Consider the following 12,055-nt stretch of genomic DNA (forward strand, 5'->3'; position numbering starts at 1 on the left):
GGAGGGGTTGCAGCACAGAGATCATGTTCTTCCTGCTTCTCTTTAAGTAGAAGGAGCAGGCATCACTCTGGGGAGGGAGAATAACTAGAGCTATGGCATATATAAGGTTTAGTGCTAGACTCTCCAGGACATTGAAAGGTTTCTAGGAGCAGCAGTGGGTAGTTGCCCCATGGCTGCCTCTACTTGGGACTGATTATCTCTGTAAGGAGGTCTGCATGAGCCCTGTATACATAAAGATAGTGCATAGGGCCCTACAGGATGTGCCAATTCACTCTTCCTGGGGACTCGGGCCTCAGCCACCTTGACGACAGTAGAGTAGCCTCTTCCCAAAACCATTCTATAGGCTCTGCAGAGAGAGAACTTGGGTCACAGCCCCAAACCAGGGCACCCACTCTGCACTCAGACACACGTCTAGGAGGAAACCCAGGTCCTACCTGCAAGGCTAGACCCACTGTGCAGCAGTCTTCAGGACTCGGAGAGACTAGCTGAGGATACATCTTGGATCCTACAGATCAATTGGGACCAGCCAGCAGAGGCCATTCACAACTGGATCCGTGGGAATGACAAGGTGCCAGGTGCCTGGACAGAGGCTTGTGGGCAGGTAGGTTCCCGTGAGGTTGGTATTCAGCAGGAGAGCTGTGTGGCCCCCTCATGCAACCTTGAAAACCACCCACTAGGTTGAAAATGCTTGATAAATTCTGCAGCCCTGATTCTACCTTTTCCCAGATGCCCCCTAGGAGATCCTGCACCACTCAGAGCTAAAAGTAAGATGTCTGCTGCCAACTGGTGGCCCCAGGAACCTACTGCAATCTGGGACCCTGCTGAATTTGCTTAGTTTGAGCCTTGTCCCTATACTCTCAGATGCTCTGACTTTGCCCCAGGGGAGCGGCAACTTGCTTTGAGCTGGGACTAGGCAGCCGCTGGACTTATGATAGAGAGGTGCAAGGTTTGTGCACCCCTCAGAGTCTGCCTGGTGTCTATACAGTCTGCTGTCTAGTCCCCTGACCCTCAGCTCACCGTAAACGGACTATGCAGAAGCACTGACACCTGACCCTCTGCTCTGGCTGGTTCATCTGCAGCCGTGGCCAGCAGCAACCAAGTGTCTGTGGCTTTGTGGTGTACCTTGAGAAGACTTTCTTGGCAGGAGGGTTCTATGCCCCTGAGGTCTAAGGCTCTGAGTCACTGTAAAGTTCTCAAGGATATCCAAGGCTTGAGGTATCCAGGTCCTCAGATCTTCTGGTTCTCATCTGTGGTCCCAAAGACTGGGTCTGGGTCTGCTTCAGCCTTGTGTGTAGGTTACAGCTCCTCCAGGTCTCTCCTGTTCCCCCGAAGGCTGGTCTCAGGCCGACTCAGCCTTGCACACTCTAGTGTCACCTAGCCCCCATACCACTTGGCCTTCTCAGCCCTGTGACACTTCAGCTGGGCTGCAGGTAGCAGGGCCTCATCTTACCTGTTGTCTCTTGGCTTCTCTCCCTCTATAGAAGCTGACATTTTTCAACTCGACACTCAACACTTCAGGACTGTCAACCCAGGGAGAAGCTTTACCCATCCCAGGAGCCCATCGTCCAGGCGTGGTCACCAAAGCAGGACTCATCCTCTTTGGGAATGACGATAGAATGGTAAGGTAACAACACACTGCTCTGAGCCACCGACCTGTGTCATAGGTTCAAAGTCACCCGCACTGCTGCCCTTGATCTCAGGCCCTACAGGGAGACCTTGGGTGCCCTTGAAGAGACAGACAGAATCAGTAGTCAAGGAAGAACCTGCCACCTGAGCACAGGCTGTGCGGGGCAGGGCTGCATTTTCTCTGACAGGATGGATACCCTGTGTGACAGAAGTCCTTACCAGTAGCCCTGGCCTAGGATTTAAAGTCATCAAAGCCATGTCCTTAAATCCCTAGGCCTCAGATTCCCTCTCTCTGAATGGGGATGGCATAGAGACTTAGTACAGGCAGCTGCTGGGCTCTGGTAGATATTACTGGACTTCTTATATCAGAATAGCAGCTGAATTGAATGGAGTGTACTTAGGCACCAACCACTATTTAAAAACAACAAACAGGCATTCCACTTCATTCTCCAGACAACCCTATGAAATAATTATAGACATCATTTGCATATTTCAGAGGAGCAAACCGCAATGACAATACTTAAAAAGTAGCCCAAGATTGCTCAAGCTAGTCAGTGTCAGAGCTGGGCTTCAGACCCTAAGAAATTCTGGCTCCAAGGCTGCTGTGGCCCTGAGACTCCACTCTGAGAACCGTTTCACAGTTGTGGGGAGAGGCAGGTTTCTAACACTTTGCATCCTTGACTGTGTGACTGTGGCTAGGGTGGAGTGTGGAGAGTTGTGCTGACTGACAAGGCTGTCTCTCAGTATTCTCATGCTGTAATATGAGAGGCCAAGGCCGTCTAACAGCTGCCATTTAACACTGGGTAGGCATTTTGATGTGCATAAAGCAGTGTGCTGATTGACTCTATCTGTCTGTCGCTGAGGTCCCTAGAAATAGCATCTGCTAGGGGAAATCTCTCCCAAATGAGTATTCAGAAGCACTCTGGGGGAAAATTCCCATGAGGCTGTGAGTGCAGAGCAAAGTCTTGAGGTAAAGACTGAGGTTGTCTGGTCCAGGTGTCTCTGAGGATCCATTGACTTTGCCTCTACCCTGCACATGTGCACACGGGTCAGCATCTGCTGTTCTTGTCCTTGGAATAATGTGGAGCCCTCGGCCTCTCTGGCCACAGGTGCTTTCCCATCAGGTGCAGCAAGGAGGGGAGTGTGCAGGAGGCTGCCAGCGGCCAGTTCCTTGCAGCAGCTGGAGGCTGGTTAACGTTCAGGAGGGGCAGGTTTCCCAGGGCCCTGGCTGCCTCTGCCCCTGCAGCCGTACAATCAGCAGAGCATAGGGACTTTTGGGAAACACGATTCAGGCTTGTCTGCTGGGTCTAGCTGGCTTCTGCTTGCCGAAAGTTCTAGAATATCTTCAAAGGCAACTGGGTTGGTGCTTTAGACACCGTGTTCAGCCCTTGTTATGACTCTGGAATATTCTTACATGTACCTCATATTTTGTAATGTATTGTATGAGTTACCTGAACCCTGTCTGCTCATGAATAATTGTCTGATAAATGTTAGAAGGTTGGGCAGAGACAAGATAAATGATTCTGGGTGAGCTAGCAGCAGGCTGGTGTGTCTCCGTTGATAAGGGTGACTCTGCCCCAACTGCACACGCTCCACAAACTCTGCATGGAGTGCCGACCACAAGGATGCAGATGAGGCTTACTGGCCTCTCCTTGTATCCTTTCCTCTCTCCACCGGAATCTCAGACAGCCGATTGTCCTCCGGATGTTGCCGTGGGCTTCTGGGAGTGATCCCATGACTAACGATCCATCGTTGCCTCAGTTGACTTCCACAGTTATTCTGCAAGCTTTTTATTTCTGATGAGAAGCTGTCCTTTTAGTAGGAATAACACCATTATTCAGCAAAAGAAAGCACTTGGCTTGTGACACTCAGTGGTAAGGGCCTGCTTGACATGAGGGAGGCCCTAGGCGTGTCTCTCTGTCTCTGTCTCTGTCTCTGTCTCTCTCTCTGTCTCTCTCTCACACACACACACACATACTGCACACACACACATGCACAGCACACACAGAGTCTAGAAAGTAAGCAGCATGCACAGTATGGTGGTGGTGGACAATTAGAATAAAGGATAGGCATGCATTTGTGTGGTTTCTTCCATATGCCTAGGACCGTGTGCCTCGGTTCTGTCATCTCCTGTGGCTCCCGCTTGCTCTTGGCTGTGAGGGTCGGAGGGAAAGTGTGAATTCCCTGCTCAGCTGCCCATCCTGCTCGGGTCCTACTGAGGTTCTCCCTTTTGCAGTTGCTGGTGAAGAACATCCAGCTGGAAGATGGCAAGATGATGCCAGCCTCCCAGTTCTTCAAGGGGTCCGCTAGCAGTGACCTGGAGCTGACAGAGGCGGAGTTGGCCACGGCGGAGGCTGTGCGGGTAAGACACACCTTCCGTGGTACCACCCAGTTGGGCAGACAGTACAATGCACATGTGTTTTCTGTGTTCTCATTCCCTGGGGTTAGGACTATGCACTGGTCTCAGAGTCAGCATTACCTCTGTCCTGCATTGGCACTTTCTAACGTCCCCGGTCCCTTCTTCCTTTATACCTGGGCCCCTGTGATATGGGTCAGTTGAATATGGCTTTTCTAGGGACTCATTCCAAACAGTTAACAAAGGAAGTTTGACTTTGGGATAGTTAAAGGAGGTGGGATCTTAACCCCATCGCCTGTAATGAGTGTGTGTCTGGAATTGGCCCAGAGAGGGCACTCATACAGTAACACCCAGGCGGTGACCAGCACAAGCTTCGTAAACAAGATCCTTTCCAGCTCCTTCCCTACATGGCCTGTCATTCCCACTCCACCCCTCCCACTGAGCTGCTCACCAGAGAGGTGAAGGGAGGTAAGAACAACCCCAGGTAGTAAGTGCAACAAGAAACAGACTTCTCTAGGAGACAACTTCAGAGAGCAACTTGTTTTATTGGTATCTGTTAGGAGCAACCATCCTACCACAACCACTAGGAGTGCTGGCTGCTGGGCTCTTGGCCCTGGGCTCTCCTCACCCACTAGGCTAGCAGCTCGTCCTGCTATTCTTCAGAGGGCCCGGGTCAGAGGAGTGCTAGCCAGTCAGTGTCTCAGAGCAGACAAGTCCCTGAGGCCCTCACTATGTCTGGCCTTCACCACCAAGAGCATCCCATGCTGTCACGTGAGTCCTGTGCTGGGAACACCGGAACCCTGACAGCCTCACCAAGGCCAAGAGTGAACCTTTCTGATATCCAGCCATTTTCCACTGCCTTCACTATACTGGGAGACCAACCACGTGACAGGAGAACAACTGCCGGTGACCAGAGCTGTGGCCCACTCTGGGCCTTAGGGACAGTGCCTTGAAGTCCACAGAGCTGGAGCCCTCAGCCGGCCATGAGAACGGCACTGCGTTTCACCCAGCACCTCTGCCTCTCATGGCCTTGTTTTCCAGAGCTCTTGGATGCGAATCCTGCCGAACGTCCCAGAGGTGGAAGACTCTACAGATTTCTTCAAGTCAGGAGCTGCTTCTGTAGATGTTGTGAGGTAAGTCCAGGGGCAAGGGGGTCTCTTCCAAGTATTCACTGTGGCCCCGTCGAGGCCATCGTTCATGAGGTCAGAAGGGCCCTCCAGCAGATGTAGAAGCTAGGCCTCAATATCTGCCCCCAGGCTGGCCTCTCATCCCGGAAGAGCTGCTAAGGCCTAGCTGTCACTGCTAATCCTTGGCCGATGTTGGCTGCTGCAGATCAGGGAGTTGGGCTCGCATGTAGCAATAAACACCATGACTGAAAGCAGTGTGCATAGGAGAGAGTCTATTTGGATCATATTCCTTCACTGAAGGAAGCCTAAGCAGGAACTCGGGCTGTGTGGGACTGCTGCTGTCCACGGTTTGCTCAGCCTGCTCTCAGGACCATTGCCCAGGGGTGGTACTTACCATGGTGGGCTGGGCGCTCTCCCATCAATTTTTAAACAAGAAAACACTACACGGACTTGCCTCCAGGCCAATCTGATAGAGGAATCTTCCCAGTTGAGATTTGTCTTCCCAGACTGTTGGCCGGTTTTCTACTGCTGTGATAAAACGCCATATTTTTAGATGTATTTCTTATGTCTACAGTGTTCCGCCTGCTGGCACACCTGGCCTCATTGTAGATGGTTGTGAGCCACCATGTGGTTGCTGGGAATTGAACTCAGGACCTTCGGAAGAGCAGTCAGTGCTCTTAACCTCCGAGCCATCTCTCCAGTCCCAGGATGGAGGTTTCTTTTAGGCTTCAGTTCCAGAGGGGTGGTAGTCCACGGTGGCCGAACAGAGGGGTGGTGGCAGTAACGGTGGAGAACTCACATCTCAAACCATCAACAGGAAACAGAGAAAGCTCAAAGCCTGTCCCCAGTGACATTCTCCCTTCAACAAGGCCACACTTCCTAGCCCTCCCCAAATAGCTCCCCCAACTGGAGACCAAGTACTCAAAAGTGGGAGACTATTGGGGGTGCATCCCGTTCAAACCACTACCAAGTGTAGCTTGTGTCAGAAACTTGACAACAAACAAACACAAAAACTAGCCAACAATCCACCATGCTGGGGAGGGAACCCAAGTCCTAAAGCAAACAGAGTACTCACCCACACACCTGACCCCACCACAGCCCACACCACCCTATCCCATCCCTTCCCTCCCCCAGCCGCATCCTGTCCCAGGCCTTGTCTTTTTAAGCATTCTTAGGTGTGTCTACCTGGCTCCTTGTTGCTCACGTTCCCCTCCCTAACGACATAGAGCACTCCACTGGGTTCCTATCTGCCCTGTGCTGCTGCTCCAGGAAAGTAGCCCTCTGGCCTCAGCCCACTTCTAATTGGGTTTTGTTTCCTGAGGTCTGAACCCAAGCCCTTTATCATATACTTGGTTTCAGTGTGTTGCCTCATACAGTCATGGCAAAATTTGAGAGAGTTGTTCTGTTATTGTTCTGTTTTGTGGATGATAAAGTCAAGGCAGCCATTTCTTCAACACTGCTGGTTAGTACCTGGTTAGTACCCAATAGAGAGAGAGTTTGAACCCAGGGCCTTCTGCTTCCGCAACCTGTTCTAGTAAACATTATTTGGGGGTTTCAACCCCACCTTTGATCATTTAGCTCCCCAGTAAAAGACACAAAACCTTTGTATTTATAATAAGCCTTAGAGCTGGGGAGATATCAACCCTCTGTGCTGCTTTATCTACTTCCCTGTCAATAACCCCGAGATAAAACTTGCCCCATCTGGGCTGTTACTACTCCAACAGGCCAGCCCTCATGGACATGAACTCACCATCTACCTAGCCCATGGTGACTTCTTCCTTCTCCCTCTCTCCCTCGTGGTCTCTGCCTCTGATGCTATGCCTGGAAACCAACTGAAGCCCTGCCTTCCTCTCTTCTGCCCAGCTACAGGCTGTAGACATCTTTATTCAACCAATCAAAGTTTGCACAACAAAAACTGCTATGCCTGAGAATTCACTCACCTTGAGGCAACTAGAACTTGGGGTACAGAATTCAGCATTACGATACATAGCAACTGTCCAAACCGCAGCAACAGCCTGGGCCCCCACCCCAGGCCCAAGCTCACGAGCCCCACTAGGTGATTATTCAGACCACCTCCTCCTACACGGGTTACACAGGGCCTGCTGAGGCTCTGCCAGGCTCTCCGTCCTTCTTCTCTCCCCCCAGGCTGGTGGAGGAAGTGAAGGAGCTGTGTGACGGGCTGGAGTTAGAAAATGAAGACGTTTACATGGCCACCACCTTTAGGGAGTTTATCCAGCTCCTAGTGAGGAAGCTGAGAGGGGAGGACGACGAGAGCGAGTGTGTCATTAACTACGTGAGTGCTGCCCTGGGCCTGTAGATGACGGTGACACCACAGGGCATCTGAACACCAGGAAGCCAGGAGCCTGGCTCTTACCTTCCAGTTTCACCAGCCCCCCCCCCCCATAACCTTTTCTGCAGAAGACAGTGCTGCCCAGTGCACAGAGTGTGGGAAAGTCCTACTTGTCAAAGCTCTGGAGGGGTTAGAGAGGAGAAGCTTCTGTTCCCAGTGAGGAGGGCAGTTGGCCCTGTGTGCTCCCCTTGTGCAAGGGGAGGTGCCAGGGTGACTCTAAATCCATTTACGAGAAAGTTCCTGAGCAGTTTCCCTTAGGGTGGCTGGCCAGTCTGCCATCCGCAGAGAAGGGGGTTCTGGGTACTTTGTTCACCTCATGTTTTGGAACAGCTGAGGAAGTACAGGTGGCCAGGGTGGACTCCAGGTCACCCATAGGACAGTGGACAAGTAGCCAGTGAACAGATTTCAGGATTGGCTGGTGTACCTGGGACTCCTGGGTGCGAGGTGAAGGAGTCTATGTAGGAGTGGCAGGCAACATGTCTGGGGGTAAAAGGACCTTGCTACCCATAGCAAGCTACCACCAAGAATCCCCCCACCTAGCCCTGTGTCTCCTGAGGATCTGGTAGATTTGGGACTCCAGCCCTGGCATTTACCTGAACCTGTGTACTTTGACCCTCCTTACCACTCAGGGGCCCCCTGTCTAGGGGCAGCTCCTGGAACCCTGGCTGTCATGTGGTGACACGTCTGTTTATGGATTTCTGGGCATGTCACATTTGTCTGTGAGTCTCTGAACATGCTCTTGTCTGTCACGGTGCCTGTGTGTGAGGGACCCACTGTAACTGAGCCTTCCTTCCCAGGTGGAAAAGGCAGTGAACAAGCTGACTCTCCAAATGCCCTACCAGCTCTTCATAGGCGGCGAGTTCATGGACGCTGAGGGCTCTAAGACCTACAATACCATCAACCCAACGGATGGAAGTGTGAGCAGGCCCCAGCCCCCTTCTTTCTGCCCACCTCCAACCTTCTCTAGGGACAGTGGCCAGGGGCCTGTGCCTGGGGGTGTGTGTCTTGACTGCAGACATGCAAGGGCACGGGAGAGGAATAGAGCAGGAGGATGAGGAGAGGGGAGAGAGGGGGCAGGAAGGCACCGAGGAACCAGACTCTGCTTTACTACTCAAGGCTGCTTAAGATCCATTGCTCCCCTCAACACCACAGCCATCTCCCTTGTATGGAGGCCACCATCAGCAAGTCTTCCTCAAGCAAGTCTGTGTGTGCTAAACATTCTTGACTGTGGCTCTCTCATGCCTTGCCCCATGCATGTATGATCACACAGCAGGTCACACATGAGGGTCTCAGAGAAAAGACCCGGCACAAGGATGACCTTCCATCTGCTGGTACCCACTCGGGCCACAGAAAGTAGAAGAACATAAAATGGGCCATCTGGGGGAAGGCGACAAAGTGAAGTCCAAGGGGCTGGCAGGGTGGGAAGTGCCCTCAGGATGACAACCATGCAAGTGTGACGTGGATAGAGCCAGGGACCTTGGGTGGGAAGGGCAAGGCTGTCCACTGCAGCCTACAAGGAGATGCTGATCTCGATTCTCTGCCCAGCCCCTGGGGCCCACAGGACCTGTCAGGCCAGGAATGGGACTGGGACGTGGGTCCAGCCTTTCTGGCTCAGCTCACTGAGCTAGTAGATCTCAGCTGCCATTGCAACAGTGCTAGACTGCCCATGTCCCTCACGTGCAGCTACCAGTCCCTTCAGGCTCTGTGGGAATGTGAGAGGGATGAGCAGAGACCTCAAGACCCCACCCTTCCTTTGCTGTCTGATTCCTCTCTGTCCACCAGTGACATAACTTTCCCTCAGTGCCTGCCTCTGAGTGGCCTCAGGATGAGCCAGGGAGGCAGGGAAGGCTGTCATGGTTCTGTCCTTTCCACAGGTCATCTGCCAGGTGTCCCTGGCTCAGGTGAGCGATGTTGACAAGGCAGTGGCAGCAGCAAAGGAAGCCTTCGAGAACGGACTGTGGGGAAAGATAAATGCTCGTGACCGGGGCCGGCTCCTGTACAGGTGAGAATAGGAATCATTTGCCCCCTTCACCACCTTCAGCTAGGGGCAGGGGCAGAGGAAGGGGCAGGGTGGGACCCCTATAGAGGGCTCCTCTATACCTGGGGTCCCCACAGTGGGAGTGGCCTGGGCACTGCAACATAAGGCTTAGAAAGTTTGGAAAAGCAGGTAAGGTGTTCACAGGTGTCTAGCTGCAACCTTATAGGAAAGGCAGAGGGGTCAGTGAGAAGCTGCAGAGGTGAGGCTGTGCTCCAGAGGGGCCACAGGCTGAGGTGCCAGCAAAGAGGGGGTGTGTGTGGTCCTGCTTGTCACTGCTTGGTCTGGCTGCCAGCCGTAGGAAACTTCTGGTGTCATTTCTTCCTCTTTCAGGAATTTTTTCCTTTTTTTTAAATGGATTTTTTTATTTATTTGCTTTTCAAATGTTATCCCCTTTCCCGGCTTCCCATCCATAATCCTCCTATCCCTTCCCCCTCCCCTTCTTCCCACCCACCCATCTACCCACCCCTTAATCCCTTAAAGAATTATAAGAAAACAGAACCGAACAGGTAAAGGAATTGAACAAAACCATCCAGGATCTAAAAATGGAAATAGAAACAATAAAGAAATCACAAAGGGAGACAACCCTGGAGATAGACAACCTAGGAAAGAGAGGAGGAGTCATATATGCAAGCATCACCAACAGAATACAAGAGATAGAAGAGAGAATCTCAGGGGCAGAAGATACCATAGAAAACATTGACACAACTGTCAAAAAAAATGCAAAATGCAAAAAGCTCCTATCCCAAAACATCCAGGAAATCCAGGACACAATGAGAAGACCAAACCTAAGGATAATAGGTATAGAAGAGAGCGAAGATTCCCAACTTAAAGGGCCAGTAAATACCGTCAACAAAATTATAGAAGAAAACTTCCCTAACCTAAAGAAAGAGATGCCCATAAACATACAAGAAGCCTACAGAACTCCAAATAGATTAGACCAGAAAGGAAATTCCTCCCGTCATATAATAGTTAAAACACCAAATGCACAAAACAAAGAAAGAATATTAAAAGCAGTAAGGGAAAAAGGTCAAGTAACATATAAAGGCAGACCTATCAGAATTACACCAGACTTCTCACCAGAGACTATGAAAGCCAGAAGATCCTGGACAGATGTCATACAGACCCTAAGAGAACACAAATGCCAGCCCAGGCTACTATATCAGGATTTTTAAAAACTGTTATAATTATAGTGTGTGGTGTGTGGTGTGTGTGTGTGTCGTATGTATGTGTGTGATGGGGTGCTGTTCATGGATTATGTGTGATGTGTAGTGTTATAATTAAAACTGTTATAATTATAGCATCTATGGTGTGTGTGTATGTATGTGTGTTAATGGTGTGTGTGTGTTCAGGGTGTGTGTGTTCATGGTGTGTGTTGATGTTGCGTGTATGTATGTGTGATCGCTTCTCGGCCTTTTGGCTAAGATCAAGTGTATGTGTGATATGTGTGATATGTGTGTGTGTGTGTGTGGTGTGTGTGGTATGTGTGGTATGGTATGTGTATGGTGTGTACTCTCTGTGTAGTGTGTGTGTGCTGATGGGGTGTGTGTGTTGATGGTGTGTATGTGTGATGTGTGTGTGGTATGTGTATGGTGTGTACTCTCTGTGTATTGCGTATGTGTATGTGTGCTGATGGGGTGTGTGTGTTGATGGTGTGTGTGTGTGTGTGTGTGTGTGTGTGTGTGTGTTGATGCTGTGTGTATGTTAATGGTGTGTATGTATGCTGATGGTGTGTGGGTGTGTGTGTGGAAGTTTGAGGATAGCTTTCCTGGGTCAGTTCTCTCCTGCACCTGGGTTCCAGGTATCAAACTCAGGTTGTCAGGCTTGCACAGCAAGGTCTTTCAGCCATTGAGACATCTTTCTAGACCACATCTTCCTCTTAGTAATGTGTTTACAGGAAGGTGCCTCTCCCTACAGTATAAGCTAAAAGTCTTGGATTTCTGGTTGCTCGAGTTTGTGACCAAAGGTTTCAGTTATAGAGGAGCTTAGATGAAACCCTGTGCCTCTAGAGCCTCGGCCATGGTGTGGGGGACACAACAGCCCCTCTTGTAGATGCAAAACATATCTCTCATTTCCAAGGTGGCAAGAACACACCAGCTAACGGGAATGCCCATGGCTGGGAAATGCAGGTCCAGATCGCCCCAAGTAACATGTTCCAACATGAAAGCATTTCCATACATTTCTTAAAAATTGTGTGTATGTGTGTTAGTGTATGTGCTTGTTCATGTGTGACATGTGCCTGGGTAGAAATTAGAACTCAACCTGAAGTGTTAGCCCCAGTCTTCTGTGTTGTTTGACACAGGGTCTCTTATTTCATAGTTGCATAAGCCAGGCTAGCTGGCCCTCAAGCTTTGGAGCTCTCCTGTTTCTGCCTCCCACCTCACCACAGGCATGCTGGGAGCTTGTCTTGTGTGGTTTCTGGGATCCAGACTCCCTTGGGCCTTAAACTGGAAGCGTATTCCACGAGACGATCTGCCATCACCTGGTAGCCACTGTTATAATAACCCCAGCTAGCCAACCATAACAAAGTCAGGCCTAAGAGGAGGTTGACTGTGGAAAAC

At 50.9% G+C, this 12,055-nt stretch overlaps 1 protein-coding gene across 1 annotated transcript in view; it reads left to right on the forward strand.

Moving 5' to 3' along the window:
• The window catches only part of Aldh1l1 (aldehyde dehydrogenase 1 family, member L1), a 46,488-nt gene that overhangs the window by 10,608 nt on the left and 23,825 nt on the right, over window positions 1-12,055 (forward strand). Inside the window, 7 exon segments of the mRNA NM_022547.2 lie at window positions 512-601; window positions 1,482-1,619; window positions 3,863-3,988; window positions 5,024-5,115; window positions 7,255-7,402; window positions 8,257-8,376; window positions 9,334-9,461. Of these exon segments, the coding sequence (NP_071992.2) occupies window positions 512-601; window positions 1,482-1,619; window positions 3,863-3,988; window positions 5,024-5,115; window positions 7,255-7,402; window positions 8,257-8,376; window positions 9,334-9,461 (842 nt within the window).

This window comes from Rattus norvegicus, chromosome 4 (genome assembly GCF_021556685.1).
Source record: "Rattus norvegicus strain SHRSP/BbbUtx chromosome 4, alternate assembly SHRSP_T2T, whole genome shotgun sequence".
NCBI classification, from domain to species: domain Eukaryota; kingdom Metazoa; phylum Chordata; class Mammalia; order Rodentia; family Muridae; genus Rattus; species Rattus norvegicus.